Here is a 21,837-nt window from a genome sequence, read left to right on the forward strand (position 1 = left end):
GAGCTTTTGTGGGGTGGATGTGTTGGTCTATCCTCATTGTTGATGTTTGAAGGTGGGTTTTCACTAAGAGGCTCAGGCTGGAGTGCAGAAAAGCTGTTTTTCAGTGGGATTCCCACGGAGTCGGAATGTTTTGAGGCTTGGGCTGGTCGCTTTGTCCTTGGGAGCGGGGTCGGTGGAGCCGTTTTGGTTCCAGCTGCTTGTTTGCTATTCTTTGGCGGAGCAGGAGTTGACGTTGAAGGTGGGTTTCGGCTCAGAGCCGGTCACGCTGATTCGTCCAGGTGAGGGGTTCTCCCTGTTAGTCGTCTCATGGGATCTGCAGTGTGAGATTTTTGTTTCTGCTTGGCGCCCTGAGCAATCCAGGGTGAGCTGCTTGGTGCGGGGCGTATGACCTCTCCGCAGGTTTGAGGAAGAGTTGTTTCATATCCACAGGTAGCGTTAATCTCAAAGTTCACCTCCATCCGTTGAATCTTCGTTTCTAAAAACTGAAGTCGTTGTAGAATACTGCTAATGTCCTTGGGGTCGAACAGGGGCATTTTGCCCTAGTTCAACTTGGAGGTGAAGAAAAGTAAGGTAAAAATAAAAGTGAGAAAATCTCCCAGTCCTTAGGTTTGAAGTAATCCAGTTATGATGTCGATAATGTAAATATAATTATAAAAATTGTTACTTTAAAAATAATTCACAGGCAAAGCTGTCAGTAAGGACGAGAGAGAGCAGGATAAGCTGTTCCTCCTTCAGCTGCCAGCTAGAAACCATATCTACTCTTTGTTATTCTGTTTTATCTTTTACCTTTTTATTCAGTTGTTGGATTCCCAGAATCTCTTGTCCTGAGCAGGAGCGATAATTATCAGACATTTCTAGGAACGGTCAGTTGTTGGATTTTTTTTTCATTTTTTTTTTTAGCCACATTACATTCGTGACTTCAGAAATGCTCTGGAGATTTCTAGAAGAAAAAAAAAACGAATTTTTCCTCCCTGAAACCTGGCCTGGAAAAAGCACAGCTCTGGTTTATTGTTGGCCTATTTTTAGATCTTTATTGTTGACCTTTAAACAAACGAGTTTGCCCCTTTATAAATCTTCTCCCTCCTACCAGATTGACAGCTCAGTCCCAACTGCAAGTTAAGATTTATCTTTAATATTATCAGCTGGGTCAACTTAAAGCATTCAGAGGATTTGTCAGCGCTGACCCAGAGGTCCTCACTGTGGGTTATTAATGAGGTCCAACAAACACAGAAACTTTGAGATAAACTGGAGAACTGTGAAGTTTTGTCTCTGCTTGGCTGCTTATTAACCCTTGAGATTATTCCAGTTAGACGTTGACGTTGTCGCCCTGCGTTCTTTTTTTTTGGGAGAGATCGTCTCGAATAACCAAGAAAACAGAGTTCAAATCATCAGTCCAATTTATTAAAGCCAAATAAGTGATAACATTGTTTAGGATCAACAGAGAAATAGTTTACCGTTACAGCACCGGTCCACTGCTATGCATCCTTAAGGGACGACACAGAATGGCCCCGGACAAAAGCTTTTGATTCCTTTTAGCTCCTAGATAAGCTACGCCCTACAGAGAGCGTTCCCCTGTGATGCAATTTCCTTACCCTTACATATGTGTGCGTGCGTGCACGTGTGTGTGTGTGTTTTCATGCGAGCGTCAAGTAGCCAAAAGAGATGGAGGAAAAACACAGAATTATTTATCCATAACAACATTGTTCCGAAAAGCTAGACGGGATGCTTGGTGAACGCGTGTTCATGTCCCGTGGCCTTCAGATGTTCAATTCAAAACAATAAAACCAGCCTGGAAACATCTTTAGCCACACCTCAACGTGAAACTTGCGTTCAGCCACATTCAGACTCGATATTTGGGTTCCTGCATGAAGAGAAACCATCGGCGTATCAATATTTGCTGATGATCTTTGATTGTTCGCTCAAATCGCACAAATAAATGGACTATTTGACTAAGTTGCTCAAAAGTCTGACCATGTCTTTGAAAAATCAATATATTTTCAGCACAGTCATCTAAATGTGATACGTAAACATTTTGGAGGCATCCGTAAAAACACATTGAGGACGACTGATGACCATTGAACCTTGAGAGTGAGCCGATAAACACCTGTTCAGTTTCAGGGGTGTAAAATAAGAAAAAAAAAGAAAAGCAGATAGTGTGTGTGTGTGTGTGTGCGTGTGTGTGCGTGTGCGTGCGTGCGTGCGTGCGTGCGTGCGTGCGTGTGTGTGTGTGTGTGTGTGTGTGTGTGTGTGTGTGTGTGTGTGTGTGTGTGTGGGAAAGAGGGAGAGAGTAAGACAGAGGGTAGTGGGAGGAGAAACCGCCAGTCATATAAATGATTATACATATCTGAGGATCCAGACACATTTCACAGAGGTTATCGTCGACTCAACGGTGGGTCTCACTTTTGGAGCTAATTTTTTATTTTTCAAAATTAACCGAAAAGAGAAAGGAAAAAAAACCAACAGACTTGGATCTGGGTATTCTATCATTTTTGTTTGATTATCTGAGAGCTGTACTGAAGAAACGGTCATGGATCCAATTGTGGAAGTAGTGGCTTTGATTCTGGGGTTCATCGGATGGGTGATGGTCGGGGTCACGCTGCCGAATCGTTACTGGAAGGTGTCCAGCGTGGACGGGAATGTCATCACCACCTCCACCATCTACGAGAACCTGTGGATGTCCTGCGCCACGGACTCCACCGGGGTCCACAACTGCAGGGAGTTCCCATCGCTGCTTGCCTTGAATGGTAGGTTTAAAAAACAAAAAATCTACAACCAAAGATTGTAACAAGAGATTTTATACATAAATATATATTTATTCTACTAACTCAGATTACCAGGGACTTTATCTTGAAGAATCTATAAAAAAGATTTATATGATGAGATGTGGAGGTTAAATGATAAGAAGATTTTATAGGTTTGAGTAAACTATAAACTTTCCTCCGCCGCCACAGATAAGAGCTTTCATTTGCTCTTTCTTCCCTGGTTTATTCCTCCAGGTTACATCCAGGCCTCCCGTGCCCTGATGATCGCATCCATACTGTTGGGCACCTTCGGCCTGGTGGGGGCCCTGGTCGGAATCAAGTGTTCAAAAGCGGGTGGAGAAAACTACGTTCTCAAAGGGAGGATTGCAGGCACCGCCGGGGTTCTCTTCATCCTGCAAGGTAAGAAAACAGATTCAAGAGCGTCCATCGGGGAAGTTTGCTGATAATTACGACTTGCTGATGCTCTGCTCTATAAAAAGATACAGAAACTTCTCTAGAGGGACAGTAAATCAAGATATGGTTTTATTGCACATTTAAATCCTTCCTCCATAAAGTTTTCACTGGGTTCCTTAAAGAACCGGGTCAAACGGACTGGCAGCTTTCTAGCATTTTTATTTCTATCTAAAGGTCTTTGCACCATGATCTCAGTGTCGTGGTACGCCTTCAACATCACCCAGGACTTCTTTGACCCCTTCTATCCGGGAACCAAGTAAGACTCAGCAGTAAAGCTGCTTTTAAAGTTGCACAGCAGCAGAGCTTCAAGTAAGACACCAGCTGAACATTTGTCTCTCCGTCTTAGGTATGAAATAGGAGAAGGACTTTACATCGGCTGGTGCTCGGCCTTGCTCGCCATCGCCGGAGGAGTTTGTCTCTCCTGCTCCTGCAAAGTGGGCACACAGGAAAAATAGTGAGTTCCCATCCATGTTGTGTTTGATATTCTGAGAGCTGAGAAAAGGTGTCTACCGAATGCTCGGTTACAGTTTGACGAGGCCAGGTTGTTGATTAACTGCAATTAATCAAAGTCTTTAATATGCTGTACACTGAGAAGCATGTGAACTGGCTGAAACATTGTAAACACTCCGAGAGTAAAACCAAAAATGAGATTCAATCAGAGCTACTGGAAACGCTGCAGGCGGATTTTGTCTTGAGGTGGGAAGAGGTCAGGGGTCAGCAACTTGTTAGGTCCAAAGAGCCATTTTTAACATTTTTCCCACTAAGCAAAATTTCTAGAGCTACAAATCCTCCTTGACCCTTAAGAAAAAGATAACTAATCCTGCTCTTAAAAAACGTTTAGTTTTAAAATTTTCCTCACTGTTGAAAAAAACAAACACTTTTTATACTAGAACAAGGCTAAATAAATCACATCGATTTTATCTGAGTGACTTTTTTTTGTTGTTGTTGTTTTTGGTCTTGCCAAAAAACATTATTTGTGTCTTTCGACCGTTTGTGCCATCTGCAATGGAAATTTTACACATACCGTTGAATCAGACACATGAACTGATAAATATAGCATTTAATGCAACCTTGTTATTTAAAAGAAAAGGGCTAATTTCTTTATAATATTTGGTAAATTATACCAAAAATTGGTAAAGTTTCAGAGGTGGAAAAAGAGCCTTAAGTAGCTCCAGTCTCCTGGTTTAAGCGAAAAATAAAGATACAAACGTGCGCTAGGTTTTAAACAGTTCGACTTTAGCGCCATCTAGTGTTGCAATAAAAACAGAGCGACAACCAGCCTGTATGCGTCACATAAAATAAAAGTGTTTATTTTATGTGATGCATCAAATAAAGGTTCTAAAGTGATCCTTAGAAGGCTCACTTTATCAGGACATTACAAATTCATTAAAAAAAATAACTTATGTCGTAAAGTATGAAAAATTCAAACCTCGCTGGCAAAAATATTGTATTTTACGCTGACAAAGTTTGTTTCCTTTGGAATCTAATTAGTCAGTAGCAATCAGGTTCTGCTATTGCAAATTAATTAATGAAGTAATCATCAACAAAATAATGAAACAACTTAAGTTTTAAAAATTGTATGTGAATGGAGAAAAGAGACATCTTAATGCCCTTCACCGTGTTTTCAGAAAACCAAACGCAGCACATCAGGTCAAAGCTTTATGCAAAGAATCAGGCACAGTGGTGGAAGAGTGATGACACGGGACATGATGCAATCTTAGAGTCACTCATGAAATTCACTGTATACCAAACCTTATTTAGAGCTAAATCAGAGGAAATCCAAAGCTTGCCATTTTGGATTTCTTCCTGATAAATGTACATTAAATGTGTTTATATTTATGCTTGCATTTACCTTTATTTTAAACTGTCTTTTACTAGTAGATGTGTCAAAATATAATATAAAAATGAGAAGAAAGAGAACCAGTGTGTAAATGTATTTTTCTTACAGTGAATTACTCTAAACTTGTTTTTTTTGTTTTGTTTTTTGTTTTTGCAGCCCCGTACGTTATGAAAGAGGAACGGCGTACTCTGGAGCTGCACCCAGCAGAAGCGCCGCAACTAGCACTTATGGACGAAACGCTTACGTCTGAGCAGGATGGCACTTTTCTGTCATCTTCTCACTTTTTATTCTTGTACATAAATCGTTCGGGTTTTTTTTTTTTACTCTTTCTGCTGGCCTTGTTGTTCGTGGCTGGGAACTTGCACCATTTGCTTACTGTTGGCAGTAACTGTAATGTATATAGTCACAATTTCTGATGAGTTTCCTGTATAAATCATTTCTAAGGCCGATGATATAAAGACTGTACAGAGCTATTTTTGTTTTTCTTTGTGTCACAACACAGACTGAGTCATTTTATCATTTCTGTTTGTATTTCACTGATGAAATCAATATGTGGATACTTACCAAAACAATAACTCATGCTTTGATCTTCATAAACAAGGACAGATATTTATGCGGTCAAAATAGAGATGATTCAGGTTTTATTTGTGTTGTTTTGTACAGTTTTTTAATGTACCGTTAGGAGAGGATGGAGAACAATTGCTTTGTTTCAATTATATTTTTTTTCTACTATTGAAGACAATAAAATATGTGTAAACGCGATAACTGGAGTTTGACTTGATATTTTTGTAATCACAAAATGTTGTGATTCTGATACTTTTTAAATAAAAATATTTTCCCATATATTTCCCATCTTTGGGATCTATCCTTGCCGCCAAATGTACCAATACCTGCATTGATCCAAGCTCACCTGACCTGATCCTCAGAGAATCTAGTATTGTGAAGAGGATGAAATGAAACACTTAAACCAACGGCCACCTTTGTAAAACCATAGAACCACACGGCATGATTCAGTATTTATGTAAAACCAAGGATTGGTTAGTACTTCCACACGCTTTTTAGCAGATGGACATTTCTGTATTAAAAATCCTTTGTTGGTTGGGTTTTGAAATACTGAAATAAGCTAATTTTATTTAAATGTATCCAGATGGACCTGTAAAAAAAACTGGGTATTGCGTAAGGGTCATTTTTCCCATCACTATCAGGCAGACGTTCCGTTTTGTAGGGCGACAGCTCCCGTCGCGCCTCTAGCAGTGGCATGAGACATAATAGGAGTGCCACCAGCGTTAAAATAGGCTGTCCAATCAGAGCAGCCCACGTCTACAGACGAACCCGGATGGAAGCCATGTGGACCAATCAGAATAATGTGGACCAGAAAGGGAAAGTGAAGCCGAGAGCAGACTGAAAGCTATCGCTTACAAATTACACAGAGTGTCAGTGGTTTGATTTCACCGTCCTCTGGTTAGAAGAAGCATATTTACTTGCAAGTATAGTCTTGTGGTTGTCGGTTGGAGCTGCTGTCAAACATCTGTTCCGGCTCAGGAACCTTTCAGTGACTCTCCTCTGTTCCGCCCGGAGGACTGTGGGGACGGGACCGTAAATACACCTTAGGAACAGTTCCTCTGTCTGTCAGAACGGGCTCAGTCGTTCTCAATGAGCCAGAGGAGCAGTTTGAGCCCAAGCTGAGCCGTGAAGTCCGTCTGTTCCGGTGTCCTGGTGTGAACAGACCTAGACATGGAGTGGTGTTGGCGGACAGGAGGAGCCAGCGGGCTGCTGTGCTCCCTGTCTCTACTGTGTGTCCTCTTGGACATCCAGCTGGACGGTAAGACCGCTATTATAGCTACAAACAGGTGGATTACTAATTTTCAAAAACACACTGACAAATACAAACACAGTAGATTTATGCAGGTTACAGTCTTACTGGCACATGACAATGTCAAGTCTCCAAAGTTTACGTCTCTTCCACAGAGGGACGTTTTGTCCTGTCGCTGGAAGACACCACCCAGGGTCCAGTAGCTTTTAAAAATAATTTACCACCTGACAGTTATATTTTATTTCATTAGATGAAACGTTAACAGCTCACATTATGATAGAGACTCTTTGGCCAGCGGCCGCAAACGCAACATAGCCTTAAAACGAAACTAAACGCTTGTAAAACACAAAGAAATGAAAACCTGACTGATGTGCAACAAGACCTGTCTCTTTCGATTCTTTCACTCATTATTTTTAAAATCCCCACTGGAATTAGTCAGAATCTTTTTTTTAAATGTATTATTATTTATTTATTTAAATTGAGAAAAAAATCTGTTTGTCTTGTCGTGATAAAGATATTTTCACAAATTCCCTAAATATCTTTGCAGTTGTGTAGGATAAAAATAAACTATATACAGGTGTTCAATAGGCACACTGGTATCAAAATATACCAAGATTTTTGTTTTTAAAAAGTTACAATTTGAAAATCACATTAATTTTCCAGCATACTGTTCCTATAGTTCAAATTTTTCCTTGATGAGATAATGGAGAAAGTGCCTTCGTGGTAAGTAACCAGATTGTGTAGTGCTGCACACTGCCGGTCAGCTGGTGCAAAGAAGGCTACTGCATTCTTTTCTAACTTGCAAGTAATGCACGTTTGAAATAAATCTGGTCATGAAAAAAACTGAAAAGTTATGGTTTGGAAACTAAAAAAGCGTCATCTGTTGCTCTTATTAAGCGAACGCTGTAAATTTAGTAGGCGTTTGTAATAGGTTAATAGGTTAATAGGCTTCTTTTTAAGTGTGTGTGTGAAAATAATAAAGTTATTTTTACTGTAAGAATTGAGGGGTTGTATAATTTTAGCAATATTTGTATTGTTTCTGTTTTCAAATATAATGTTTTCAAATATTATATTTATATGTATATAAATATAATATAATCAATAGATTTTTTTGTATTAAAATGTGCAAATATTGGGCACATTTTTTTCGATCTATTTTGCTAGAAAGTTAAAATTTTCAGTTTCAGTTAAGTTATTTGTGCTTGGACTCAAAGCCGTGTTGGCTCAACAGGTGCTACTCGGTCACTTAGTCATCAGAGAAGTGTGAGAACAGGTGAAAATCCTCTAAACCGACATATTGAGCTACAACACAAGCTGCCTTCATCTGATTGGCTGAAGTTCCAAGCAGGATTTTAAGCTCCGTTTTGTGTTACAGGCGTCCTGGGCGCGACTCACGCCGAAATTGAGCACCACTTGGAGATGGGTCGCAAACTTCTGGCGGCCGGTCAGCTCGCTGAAGCCTTGTCCCACTACCACTCAGCCGTGGGTAAGATTATTCTAACACTTTCCCACATTTATCCCTGCGTCTGCTCTGTTTTGACCTGGTTTTCTAATACTTACGAAGTACAAAATTACCTGTACAGATTTATTTATTTTTTTTGTGGTTTGAATCTAGCACAACTTTCTAGTCTCACATTTGACTTTGCTGTAAGTTAGTTCTCCTGCTGTTTTCCAGAGATAGACTCTGAGAACTACCTGACCTACTATAAGAGAGCTGCTGTGTTCCTGGCCATGGGAAGATCCAAGTCCGCTCTGCCCGATCTGACCCGGGCCATCCAGCTGAAGCCCGACTTCCTGCCAGTAAGTCATTAAAGGACCTCAACGAAGTTTTTTAAAATGCCTTTACGCTGTTCGTTCTCATACCGTCTCACTTTTGCTTCAGGCCCGGTTGCAGCGGGGAAACATCCTGCTGAAGCAGGGCAACGCTGAGGAGGCCAGGGAGGATTTTAGAATGGTGGTATGTTTAATATTTATGCTGCTATGTGGTTCATTTTAAAAAGTAAAAAAAAAAAAAAAACAAGTTCCCAGACACTTATTTTATTTAACCACCTTTTAAGAAAAACATTAAACTTTTAGGGGAAAACATCTTTTACCTCTCAGTTTTAGGTTTTTAATGGTTTTGACCAAGAATCTAGAAATAAATGGAACGGTCGTACACTTTATTTGGTGCTATAAATTAGTGAAAATGTTGCACCGTTGTTATACTTTTCTGCGATTTTAATTGCAATTAATCTGTTGTGGATTCCGCAAATGACTTTAAACAATATTCTCACAAGGACTGAAACGATTAACCAGATTAATCGTGATTAATCGATTATTGAAATAATCATCAGCTAATTTGGTTAATCGATTAATCGCTAACTGGAGTATACAGACTCCACTCAACCATTTGCTGAAACAACACTCTCAGATGAAATGTAAACAATTTTTAAAAAATTTATAAAAAAAATTTAAAAATTTATATGCCGATTAATCATCAGAATATTTGATTCACTAAAATAATCATCTGTTACCTCCCTACTTCTCTCAGATGTTGGCAAAACAGGAACTCGCATAGCTAAGATAATGATCTCCAGGTTAAATTTGATATTTTCAGTTAATGTTTGTACAACTTATTAGCAAGTACACTGTGGGAAATACTTTTGTGAAAGGAAAACTGAATCCCAATGCTTGTTTGTGGGTTTTTTTTCCCCAGCTGCAGCGCTCTGCAGACCACAAAGAAGCTCAGGAGCAGCTGATGAAAGCGAGGGATCTGGAGGTCTTCCAGGAAGAAGCCCAAACTGCGTACCACCAGGGCGACTACAGCGGCGCCATCAACGCCTTGGAGAGGGTCATAGAGGTAAGATGGACTGCATTATTTGTCGAATGTTATTGCATATTGGTGCCAATTCATGGCAGAGGAAGTCTACAAAGTTACAGGCAGCAGTAATTCCATCAACATGGTCTAGAAGAAAAAAACAACAACAAAAAACCGAGGATTTGAAGTCCTTCAAGTTTTGGGATTCCTGTTGTTTTTGTCAAAATTGCTGATGTCCATTTCTGTCTCAGATCTCTCCCTGGGACCCGGAGTCGAGGGAGCTTCGTGCAGATTGTTACCTGCGAATGGGGGATCCTCAGAAAGCCATCCAGGATCTCACGCCCGCAGCCCGGCTGCGCAACGACAACCGCGCAGCCTTCCTGAAGCTCAGCAGGCTGCTGTACAACCTGGGAGAGCATCACGACTCCCTCAAGTGAGCGCCGCGCCGTCTGCCGCGCAAACGGAGCGATTTACTTTTTTTGGGGGCCTCTGGTAATTTGTTTGGCCTTCCCGTTCCTTCACTCCCATCTGTCGCTTTGTTTCTCTCCAGCCACATCAGGGAATGTCTGAAGCTCGACCAGGACGACAAGGAGTGTTTCAGCCACTACAAGCAGGTGAAGAAGCTCAGCAAGCAGCTGGATTCTGCTGAGGAGCTGATCCAGGGGGAAAGGTCGGTGCCTTCATGATTATTTTAAAACATTTATGCAACGTTTATGGAATATTTAAAAGCTGAAGATCCACACTTTATTAGAGACTTTCATATGAGATCTGATTCCAGGTTTCACAAGTTCTTTAAAAGTTTGGAATTTGCTCTTAACGTTTTACAGACCTGGATATGTGGATATTGAGCTTGGGGAAAACATGTTTTTCCTTCTTCCATTTCCCAAAAGAAGAAAATCTAATGAATAATATTGATTAATCAATATTATTCATAAGGAAACAGCCAAACGGACATCAGCTCACGTTCTCCGTCTTCTCCACAACCAGGTTTCAAGAAGCGATTGAGAAATATGAATCGGTGATGAAGACGGAGCCGAATGTCGAGTTCTACACCAACCTGGCAAAAGAGAGGATCTGCTTCTGTCTTGTGAAGGTGAGAAAGAAAATGCCTCTACAAATTTAGGATTATAATAGCTTAAGAGACGGCCAGTTTCATCTTTGGTTTTGTCTCGATTTATTGTCGCTGTTGTAGCTCCAGCTAGCGACCGAGGCCATAGACGTCTGCTCAGAGGCCCACCAGAGGGACCCTCGAAACGCCAACATCCTCAAAGACCGAGCGGAGGCCTACATCCTCAACCAGGACTACGAGAAAGGTAAACAAGATGACGCCACTGCTGCAGTGGGATCATTAATTTGACTTGATTCACTGGTTCAACTAAAAGAAACCGGAGGAACTGGATCCGGTTCCAGTCATACAGCGGCCATTAGCGCGAATATTCATGTTCAACAAAAGAGCGCTGGTGAATTTCTAGCAAGAATTAAGTTCACGAGTTTCACACAAGCTTAAATATATACATACAGCCCACTAATGTTTGGATAAATGTTGCTTTTCCAACTCAACAGTGATTCCAAACACATTAAAACCAGAACGGATTAAGCGAATTACCATTAGGCTTCTGGAGTGGATGGAAACTCTGACCTGATTTTGCTTTTGAAATTGACTGAAGTTGACGAGACCCTGATGTAAAGTTGTGACAAACACAATAACTGGGGAAAATATTTCAATTACTGAACGCCGTCTCTGCTGTACTAGAGTCGAGTAGAGATCCGATCACACAACCACGTTATAAATGCACACAAATAAAAATAAACACAAATGTCTCCATCTTCGATTCATCTTCATCCACGCAGGATCATTTCTGCTGATTCTGTTATTGGTGTAAAACTACAGCTTTATTTATTGAACCCACTTTTTTACCTCAGATTAATCTTTTTTATATTATTATTTTAGCTGTTGAGGACTACCAGGAGGCGAGGGAGTTCGACGGCGACAGCAACGCCATCAGAGACGGTCTCGATCGAGCGCAGAAGCTGCTCAAACTCTCCCGTAAAAGAGATTACTACAAGATCCTGGGAGTTGGCAGGTGATGCTTCCATCTGGATCCATTCTGCAGTTTTATCCAGCTCTTTTTTTTTTCTTTTTTTTTTGGAATTAAAATTGACTGTACTGCTCTTTTAATAAAAACAAACCATCTGTGCTTCCTGTGCTCAGGAACGCTAATAAGCAGGAGATCATCAAGGCGTACAGGAAGTTGGCGCAGCAGTGGCACCCTGACAACTTCCAGTCCGAAGCCGACAAGAAAGAGGCGGAGAAGAAGTTTATCGACATCGCCTCGGCTAAAGAAGTCCTTACCGACCCAGGTCAGGAGCCGATTTTTATACACGCAACACAATCAAAACAATAAACCAGCCTGGAAACATCTTAGCCACACCTCAACGTGAACTTGTGTTCAGCCACATTCAGACTCGATATTGGGTTCCTGCATGAAGAGAAACCATCGGCGTATCAACATTGCTGATAGTTGTGTGTGTGTGTGTGTGTGTGTGTGTGTGTGTGTGTGGTAGGAGCAGGAAGCAGCTTGCAATAGGGAGGGAAAAACAGAAACAATCGAGCTAATCCGGTTTCCTTTAAATACCGTACACAGCTTTGTGAGGCAAGAATTAATTTAGTTGTTAATTACGTAGCAACAAAATACAAAGGAGGCTGACAACTGAAACCCACAGTGAGGATCTCTAACTGCTGGTTTAGTGTCGGTATGAATCCAGTTGATCTCCAGTAAACCTCTGAGGCCTTCAGAGAGCAGCTGGATTTTATACTAAGGGGAAACTGGTGGAAACCATTTGAGAGATTTTGAAATGATCACAGATCCTCTTCGTCAACTCTCACTGAACTTCATGTTTTGCAAAAGAAAAAAGTGGCAAAAACGTTCATCTCCACATATGCAAATCTAGTAGACAAAAGAAAACAAGTGTCAACCTGAGGTCGGGCTGGGCAGTACGGCTTAAGAGTAAATTCTCAGATTCCCCATTTCTGATTTTAATAGTTTTTTTTTTTTTATCTCTTTTTTATAGCTGAAATTACAATTGACAGAAAACATTTTTAATAAGTTGCTTTTATTTCAGTCATTCCTTCTGTGGTTTTAACAACGGCGCGTTAGGGCCAAACGACAAGAAGTTTTGTTTAATTCTAAGAATAAAGTCATTATTAGAGTGAAGATAGTTTCCCCAGAAGAAAGGTCTTAAAATAAAAGTTTTTTAATGAGGAAAAAAAGCTTGAATAATTTTTTTTATTTAAATTTTTTGTGTTGGAGTTCTCATGAAATTAAAACTTCATTCTCCTAATCGTATGACTTTAATCAGGCAATATTAAGACTTTATTTTTATTTTATTTCAACTGTGTCCCTGCAACATCAACTATTTCCGCAAAAAATAAAATGAAAATCTTGACCCTTAAATTTGACCTGAATGAACAAAAGCTGTAACACACACTTGTCAAACAAGATGGTTGACCTTTGACTTGCTGACATCACTCTTGAACTATGGAAATCCAATCACAGCATGGGGGGGGAGAGTGGACAACAAAATGATCCAAAAATGAAACCTTCAAAAGTCAAAAATGTCATTAATCGATAAAATTTATCTCCCAGTCATCTGTTGAGGTGTTTATAGCACATGCCACACTTTTTAGATTATTTGTGGGGGGGAATACAAAGTCTAGTTCATTTTTCTTTGTTTCTTGGAGTTACTTCTAACTTCTTCCACTCCTAACTTCATTCCGGTGTCTTTCCAGAAATGAGGCAGAAGTTCGACGCAGGCGAGGATCCGCTGGACCCGGAGACCCAGCAGGGCGGCGGACAGAGGGCCTGGCCGTTCCACTTCAACCCCTTTGAGTCCGGTGGCAACTTCCACTTCAAGTTCGAGTACAACTAGAGAGCAGAACTGGACTCTAGACAGACGTGTGTCGGATCTTCCACTGGATTTGTGCATCAGCCTGGACGCTGTTTATTCAGAGACATAAACTTGTGTTGTTTTTTTCAGAAAAGGAACCACAAGAGAAAATAACTGTGGTAAAAGGTGGTTGAAGAAAGTGAAAGCTTGTTTTTTTAAAAAAACTCAAATCTTTTTTTTTTTTAAGAAACTGAAAGGTGCTGGATGAAAGCTGTGGATGTTTCTGCTCCTCTCTCTCTTTCTTTGTGCCAATCTTTGAACCGTGTGGTGGCGGAGGATGAACGTCAACGTGCCGCTTTTTATTCTCGCTCGCAGTATTCTTCAAAGGAATCCCAGCTTTACTAACTCCAGGAAGTGATCTTGGCTGCAGAAGCATCTGTACACCTGAGAATCGAGACGTTTTTTTTTCTAGTTTTTGAAACCAACAGCTTTTCGTTGAGCTCTTGGATTAACGGTGAAACGCACTGAAATCCTGTGGATCATCTTCCGGTGTGTTTTTGATTTAAACTGAAATTGGTTTCTAAAGGTTATTTAGTGGAAAATTAAATACACTGCTCAAAAAAATAAAGGGAACACTTAAACAACACAATATAACTCCAAGTAAATCAAACTTCTGTGAAATCAAACTGTCCACTTAGGAAGCAACACTGATTGACAACGGGGACCCTCGTCGGGTCAATCAGTGTTGCTTCCTAAGTGGACAGTTTGATTTCACAGAAGTTTGATTTACTTGGAGTTATATTGTGTTGTTTAAGTGTTCCCAGTATATATATATATATATATATATATATATATATATATATATATATATATATATATATATACATACACACACACAGCAGCAGCAAAAATAGTGAATGGAAGCAGTAGCTGACTGAATCTGGTATTGCTCTTTGCTTTTCTGCTTTTTTTTTGCTTTTTTTTTTTAGATTTTACGCTCTTTGTTTGGGGGGGGAAAAAACTCCACAGCCTCTCCTCTCCTGGAATGTTACTGTTTTTTTGAAGCCTTTCATAGAGAATGCATCTTCAGTGACTGAGAGCCTAATTTATAAATGGCAACTGCTCAGCTGAAGCTTGAATTTCAGTATCTTAACCAGAATATTTGGATAATATTTATCTAAAACACAACTAAATTGCTGCAGGATTTGTTTGTATGTAAGGCTCTGGTGTTGCAGCCACGAAAGACGTACTTAGTAGTTTTGCCTTTGTTTTGTTTGTTTTTCTTTTGCACAAACTTAAGTTATTTTCTTACTGACATCTTGAAGACGGAGTGACTGTAACTGCTTATTTTGTGAACCAAAATGTGACGGAGCTCTTTGTATTTAAAGATGAGAAGGAACCGTTTGATTTTTAGGGTTTCTGGTTGTGACGTAACTTTTTCTTCCTGCTGCCAAATTGACTCGGTGGACATGCTGACATGTATTAAAGGATGAAAACCATCCAGACCCAACTCATTATTCCTCCTGCTTCTGAGTAGAATTTAGATCTCTGTGGTAAAATAATTTCTGCTCAAGCAGTGGTTCGCAGATTAACTCAATTTTAGAGGATTTTTCGACTTACACAGTAAAAGTTTGAGCTTTATATGCTTTTTTTTTGGTCATTTTCTGCAGTTTCTAAATTTTTTGCGTTTCACATACTGCAGCATTTAGGATCAGAAACAAAAGATCTAACAGATCAATTTATTTTAAAAACGCTAACAACATACATAAACTTGAATCCCATATAATTGCACAAAACATGTCAGAAACGCATTCAGCCCGCTCGCTGCTAACGGGTTTCGTTCATTCTCAGGGGAAATGGATAAATCCAGAGCGCTGGCACTGAGGTTCCGTTTCAGCCGCAAAAACAGTTAAAACTCCTCCGAGATCTGTTCGATCTTTTCTTTTCCAGACACGGGCCTCGACAGGAAAACAGTCACATGAATGTCGAGTAAAAAAACAAAAACAAAAATGCACAGTTCTTTGTCAGTGGTTGGCTCCAAACCCATCTGCGTCCTCCAGGCTGTCTGTCTCCACCTCGATGGATACCACGTGGTGACCGGGGATCATGGCCAGGCCCAGGACTCTGGGTTCACCCTGGGAGAAAGTGTCTGAGAACAGAAAACGCACATAAAACCAGGACTCAGTTCCATCAAAGCAGGAAAAACGGCTACGATCAGGTGTGTGGTTTGCCAAGCTTGACTGAGAAGAAGCTAATACTAACGTTCAATTTTTAACATATTTCCTCATCCCATATTAATGAGTTCGCTTGAAAATGTAGAAATAGGAAATGACGACATAAAATATTAATAAGGCAGCTGTTTATTTTTGGCATAATCAGCCTTCATAGTTATTTTGTCTTTTATCCTGTGCAGCATTCAGTTGTGATCTCCCACCAAAGAGAGCAGACCATTTTTTTAATTTTAAAGTATTTTAAAAGGGTTATTTACACTTTTAAGAGCTACTATTCATGTAAATTTGTGGTCCATCTCTAGAAGTTTAAGTTTGAAGCAGAAAAATCTCAAAATCCCAAAGCAAACTGCATAAGTTAAAGATTAACTTCACAGAAAACAATAGAATTTCAGTATAAAATGGAACTTCTGCCCTTTCTCATTATTTTTTGGTAGAATTTGATCAAGTTCACCTTAATAATTAATGTTTAGAACCAATCCAGTTATGTGAATAATTTAAGACATCTTGCCAAACCAAAAAAATAAATAAAAGAAAAAGAAAGGAGAAAACAAATTATTCAGTGTTTTCCTCCTTCTCCTTTCCTACCTGAGGATTTGAGGAACTCCTGAGCCGAGCCCAGGATCACATTGCAGTCCCGATCCGTGCAGAGGAAGAGACCCACCAGTGTCCGTCCGTCTGTCATGCGGATCCTCATGTTCTTGTTTAGGAGCCCCTCAAGTTTCTGTCTGGCCTGGGAAGAGGAGGACACTAGAGGTTGCTCCTGGATGAGAGGAGACAAAGGAAAAACTCATTCAGATGATTCTGTGTGAAATCATTTCCCCCTACTATGATTAAAACAACACAAATAATTTGCATCTCATAACTATGACATATCTTGTAACAATAAATAAAAAATAAATGATGCTATCCCATTATTACAAGATACTATACTATAATGATAGTATCTCACAATCATAAAGTTTGTAATAGTATCTCAAAGAAAAGCTAGTATTGTGTATTTTCCACGTAACTATCTAATAATTGTGGGATACTAACTTGCACCACTGACAAAGCGTCCCATAATTACAACACTGTGTCTCACAATAAAGTAGTAAATTAGAAACATGATAGTATGTCATAATTATGCATTAGTGTCATATATTTTTTGCCGTATTCATAACTAGCAGATAGCATCGAATGATTCAGGCAGAATCTCATAATACGAGTTTCTAGTGACTTTGCTGCCTGCTATGAAGACATACATAGTAGTTTTATCGTAAGTATGGCTAATATGTCTCATTTATGGTGTACAAAATGTACTTCTTCCATCATAGTTTCAGAAAAGGGCATTAAACTAATTTAATAATTAACAAAAACAAATCAGATCTCTTCAGGGTTTACATTCAGCAGGAACAGCTCACAATCAGAAATACTTTACAGGAATCATTATGACATATAGTACTTGGTGTATTTTGCTGCTGGACAGTTTAAATAAATCTAAACATAAAAAAATATATAACTGAGAACATATAAGCTAACCTGTTAGCCACAAGCCAACGTTTAGCTTCACCCCAAGCCTTCATAAAGCTACATTTATTTAATATAAAAGCTTTATTCTTCCATTTGTCATACTACCATTAGAAAAAAAACCTGTTGAATATTAAGTAAAATATTACAGCTGTACATACATGTGCCGAAGGACCATTTTCCTCAATCATTGTGTCCGATTTTCCTTCTGCTGTTGCTTAGGGAGCAACTCTGGGGGCGGACAAGCGGAACCGGAAATCATAGCAGCGCTTAGCCTTTTTTTTAAAAAAAGGTTTTTCAGATTAAAGTTTACAAGTTCGGTTTTTATGACCGTGTGGCAGGCAATAAAATCTTCTAAAACAATTCCACACTTTTCCAGACTCTTAAAGCAAATACCTCCACTCTAAAAAAACGGGGTTCATCGTCACACCTGGCTGTTTGACAGAAAATAAAGCTTCGTCAGGAGAGCTGCCAGCTGAAACAACAACATGGATTTTCTTTAGGATTTACTCACAGGGAAGTCAAACAAAACCATCACTGTCATTCAGACAGGAAAAGCAAGAGGGCTCAAATGATTAAGTCATTTACTGTCGTTTCCTAATAGTAATTGTATGCATACATAATTCAAAAAGGTTGATGCTAAAGTGTAATTATTTTAATTAAAAATAGATTTGGTTAGTATTTAGTAATTTTCATGTTTTTTCCACATGCTGAGTCCATACCAGTAAAGGAATATTCCTGTTTGAATTTATAATTAAGAATAAAACTTATTAATGAATATACAAATTAATTAGATTTTTTTTATGTATTTATAAATCAAGGCTATTGATTTATTAAAGCAAATCTCTTAGATTTCTTTACAAAAATAAAACGGTGATAAATATCCCTTATTAAGAGGTTCCTCTAGGGGGCGTACTAATGCAGCTAACACAAGTTAACAGTGCTTTGGACCCATATTGAAACGTCCAACTGAGTCAGAATAGAGATGGACAAGTTCGTTTTTAAACCCTCCAACATTTTTTTTTTTTTCAGAAAACTAGGCTAAATCAAATCAAATCAAATTTTATTTGTATAGCACATTTCAGCAACAAGGCATTTCAAAGTACAAAATAGCACTGTAAATGTACAAATAAAAAGTCTTACAAATATTACAAATAAATAACTTTTGTTAAAGTTAGACCACTAAGTCTTGATTCTACACAGTTTGCACACAAACGCTGACAAGTAGAGGAGTGTTTCATTTAAATATTATAGTGTTGCTGAAATTAGTTATGATGAAAATCAGATTATTTATTCTGTTTCAAAAAAATATTCCTTAAGTTTAAAGTCATTTCAATCCATAAACATTGCTTTCTTCCCGAAAAATACTATTTAACCTCAGTGATAAGAAAGAAACAACATAAAAAGCAAAAATAATTTTTGACAAACATAAATATTAGTTTGTTTTGAAATCTTTTTTTTTTATATTGTCAAAGTTTGACATTTAATCAAATCAAATCATTTCTGTAGGTTAGTTAAGAGTAACACAATTATTTTTATTCACCAAATGTCAGAATTATAGGAATTTTTTTTAAATATTTTATTACTCTGTTTAAATTTAAAATTTACATACATTACAATTACTGTTTGCCAGTGATGATCTCGTGACATTGTAAGCTTCTGATGGAATAATCCACACCATTTGAGTTCAATAGAAGAACATTTTGTGAATTCAAATCAGCTTTTGATACAAAAAAAAAAAAAAAATCAACAGACATCAGGAAGAGAATTATGATCCTAATCCAGTCTGGTTGGTCATTGCCTACAGGTTCTAGATGCCTGAAGGTGCCATGTTACTCTGCTATAAACTACAAATGTATGTAAAAACAGGAGGGGAATTTCCATCCATCAGGTTGTGCGTCACGGATTTATAAACATGTTTTAACATGAAATGCATCAACCCCAGAATAAAAGGAAGATATCTTGTAAAAATACTGAGTGAAAGTATTACTATCCACAAGGAAATGAGTCATGTAACTGCATGGGCTAAAAGGCCACGCAGAGAGGAAGAATCCATTATTCCAAAAGCAATATAAACATAAACATAAAAAACAACAACACACAGTTTGCAAATGGACTCAAGAACAAATACCTTAATATATGGAGAGTTGTCAATTTTTCTAATGACACTGAAAGTGAAACGTGTCGACTGCGAAGGTGCAGCAGCGTCATCGTATGGGGAGTTTTGCTGATATCTATTTTTGCTGGTGCACAAAGCAGATGGCATGATGGGCAACAAACGTCGCATGGAAACATGGTAGCAGCATTTCGAGATGTTAACTTGGAAGTTAAAGCCTGGGCACAAACGGGTCTTTTGAATTGAAAGCCAAATAATTACAAAGTAGCTTAAGAACACTACAGTTCATAAAGCCCTGATTTCAGTCATTTGGAAAATTTGTGTGCAGAGCTGAGAAGGTGGACGAGTGAGGCAGCCCACAAACCTGACCCACTTACAACGGTTCTGACAGCAGGAATGGGCCTAAATTTGAACACCTAAAATCATTAAGACAAGTCCGACAGTTTAATATTACCAAATACTAAGGGAAGCTATGGAAAGTTCTTTAAAGAAAGTAAGAAAAAATGATCCACAAATGTAATATTTTCCGTTATAGTTATCACGCCGATACTGTCCCCTGTCTATTGTAGAAATGAGAGCGGATACACACCAAAAGCAAAATCTATAAATCAAGTAAGGCACAGATTTAACCTCTTCTAAATCTTCTAAAGACTTGACAAGAAAAACAAAAAAATCACAACCAAAACTAACAAACTGGATACAGCTCGAAGAACTCCTTTTTACGTAAACCTTTGTTGAGAGTGGGACTTGCCTCACCCGAAACGAATTCAGGCAATAATGAACTCTTCTCTGGGCTCCTGCTCTGACTCGCTCTGCCTTGGCTGTTATTTAAGCTGTTTCAGCTCGCGGGGCCGCCCGGGTTCAGACAGCCAGCTCTGAGCCGGTGTCTTCCTCTGTGTCACACTGCATAAAATCTGGGTTAGCTGGAGCACAGCACCCAGGGGAGGCACTTTCTCTCTCTTATCCCTGACACGTCTTCCTGCCAAACGGACACGGGAGGCTTTGGTGGGGGGAGGAGGAGGAGAAAGAGGAGGAGGGAGGCTACTGGGTAATCTCGGCACAGCAGTCCAAATTCTGTCTGGGAGGTGGGTGGAGTGGGGGGGGCGGTGGAGAGGGGGCTTCCTGGCTGGCTTTCACCTCCCCTTTTCATCTTGCAGTCACACAGTGAGACACACGAGCAGTTATGACTGCAGATAATGTGGGTGAGGGCGTACAAGCTGCACAGTAAGTGAGGTCGTCTCGCCAGCCTTTCAGTCTGGCACCCGCTGACACCTCGGTGGCCAGGGCCTCAGAGTGTGAGGCAGCGGGGAGGGGTGAGGGTGGGCTCCAGACACACAATCTTCCTCGTCGCACATACGCCGCTCTCTACCCAGTGTCTCTCGCCGCCTTGGCAGATGTTGGGTTTGGATCGGGGCACTGAAAAATTCCTCCTCTCTCGTTCGCAGGAGCCGAGCCGGAGCGGCTCAGGCACCTGTTGCAGCAGACGAGGCGGAAGTGATCAGCGGGTTGTCTTCTGGGTGTCGGCGCCTCGGCAGCTGACCTGGGAAGAGGAGTGAAGGATGCGAAAAAGGTCATAAATGGGGTCACCGCCTCGGCGTTGTTTTACATGTTTAAATGAAGTGGCTTCTTTTTTTTTTTTTATGAAGTGTAAATAGCGTGACCCTATGGTGACCTTCGAGGCCTCCCACTGCTGTGATTTTTGTCATGTGTTATGGAATGATGCAATGAGGTCTGGCCCAAACATTCACCTGGAAACAAACACATAATTAGTTCGAATTCAGGAAAGATCTCCTGTAGCCGCCTGTGTTGCAACAAATTCGAAGACACTCAGTTATTGTTTTTCAGTTTTTTTCTTCTACTTTTTTTCTTTTAAAAAAACGGAAAAAGCCACATGGTGTTTCATTCTCATCTTTGTATATTTTGCAGGAGATGGTCTTTTACAAGTGGTGTACTAACCCTATTTAAATGTACACCACACTTTTCAGATATTTCTTTGTAAGCATTTTTTTTTGTAAGAAATTTTTCATGTAATTCCCTTCTTTGTGCTGGTCTCATAAAATCCCAGTAAAAACCCAATTCTTCACGCTTCATGTAACGTGAAGAGGTTAAAGAGACGTTTAACATCCAAATGTGGTTTTTTTTTTCATACTGACTGTACTTGAGTGCACAAAGGCGGTCAAAAATAACAATTTAGTACAAAAAAACAAAAGGAAAAAAAAAAAGTGCCCTGAGCAGCAGCAGCAGCAGTCGCCGCCACTGAGGGGGGCTGTCTGGGGAGGGATTCCCATGGCCTTACTGCCATCCAGCTGACACATCCCGCTGCTAATGAGCGCTCAGATTTACAGCTCAGAAACCATCTCTGCGCCTGTTTCAAACCTCTGCACGACTTCCACTCTCACGTTTTAGCGCTCTGCCACGCTCACTGCGGCCG

At 39.7% G+C, this 21,837-nt stretch overlaps 3 protein-coding genes across 3 annotated transcripts; 2 read left to right on the top strand and 1 right to left on the bottom strand.

Moving 5' to 3' along the window:
* Nucleotides 1-2,339: 2,339 nt before the first annotated feature.
* On the top strand, nt 2,340-5,898 carry cldn15a (claudin 15a). The gene is made up of 5 exons (XM_008435510.3): nt 2,340-2,744; nt 2,997-3,161; nt 3,390-3,471; nt 3,562-3,669; nt 5,212-5,898. Exons 1-5 carry the CDS (start codon nt 2,528-2,530, stop codon nt 5,303-5,305), a joined length of 666 nt encoding a protein of 221 aa, XP_008433732.1. The 5' UTR covers nt 2,340-2,527; the 3' UTR covers nt 5,306-5,898.
* A 518-nt stretch (nt 5,899-6,416) lies between these two features.
* On the top strand, nt 6,417-15,052 carry dnajc3b (DnaJ (Hsp40) homolog, subfamily C, member 3b). Its single transcript, XM_008435509.2, has 12 exons — nt 6,417-6,877; nt 8,244-8,354; nt 8,544-8,668; nt 8,751-8,825; nt 9,564-9,707; nt 9,917-10,098; nt 10,216-10,335; nt 10,653-10,758; nt 10,858-10,978; nt 11,617-11,749; nt 11,878-12,026; nt 13,456-15,052. Exons 1-12 carry the CDS (start codon nt 6,790-6,792, stop codon nt 13,593-13,595), a joined length of 1,494 nt encoding a protein of 497 aa, XP_008433731.1. The 5' UTR covers nt 6,417-6,789; the 3' UTR covers nt 13,596-15,052.
* Nucleotides 15,053-15,278: 226 nt separating this feature from the next.
* Nucleotides 15,279-17,583, bottom strand: naa38 (N-alpha-acetyltransferase 38, NatC auxiliary subunit). The gene is made up of 3 exons (XM_008435507.2): nt 17,452-17,583; nt 16,370-16,544; nt 15,279-15,702 (listed from the first exon to the last, which is right to left on the bottom strand). The coding sequence occupies exons 1-3, from the start codon at nt 17,479-17,481 to the stop codon at nt 15,578-15,580; spliced, it is 330 nt and encodes a 109-aa protein (XP_008433729.1). The 5' UTR covers nt 17,482-17,583; the 3' UTR covers nt 15,279-15,577.
* Nucleotides 17,584-21,837: the final 4,254 nt, after the last annotated feature.

This window comes from Poecilia reticulata, chromosome 18 (assembly GCF_904066995.2).
Source record: "Poecilia reticulata chromosome 18, P_reticulata-male-v2, whole genome shotgun sequence".
NCBI lineage: Eukaryota > Metazoa > Chordata > Actinopteri > Cyprinodontiformes > Poeciliidae > Poecilia > Poecilia reticulata.

Coding starts and splice junctions, on each gene's coding strand:
- dnajc3b (XM_008435509.2), top strand. CDS start 6,790: ATGGAGTGGTGTTGGCGGACAGGAGGAGCCAGCGGGCTGCTGTGCTCC. Junction 8,355..8,543: donor CCACTACCACTCAGCCGTGG/GTAAGATTATTC, acceptor GCTGTTTTCCAG/AGATAGACTCTGAGAACTAC. Junction 10,979..11,616: donor CAACCAGGACTACGAGAAAG/GTAAACAAGATG, acceptor TTATTATTTTAG/CTGTTGAGGACTACCAGGAG.
- naa38 (XM_008435507.2), bottom strand. CDS start 17,481: ATGATTGAGGAAAATGGTCCTTCGGCACAT. Junction 16,545..17,451: donor AAAATGGTCCTTCGGCACAT/GTATGTACAGCT, acceptor CCTCTCATCCAG/GAGCAACCTCTAGTGTCCTC. Junction 15,703..16,369: donor GGAGTTCCTCAAATCCTCAG/GTAGGAAAGGAG, acceptor TTCTGTTCTCAG/ACACTTTCTCCCAGGGTGAA.
- cldn15a (XM_008435510.3), top strand. CDS start 2,528: ATGGATCCAATTGTGGAAGTAGTGGCTTTGATTCTGGGGTTCATCGGA. Junction 3,162..3,389: donor GGTTCTCTTCATCCTGCAAG/GTAAGAAAACAG, acceptor TTCTATCTAAAG/GTCTTTGCACCATGATCTCA. Junction 3,472..3,561: donor CCCTTCTATCCGGGAACCAA/GTAAGACTCAGC, acceptor TCTCCGTCTTAG/GTATGAAATAGGAGAAGGAC.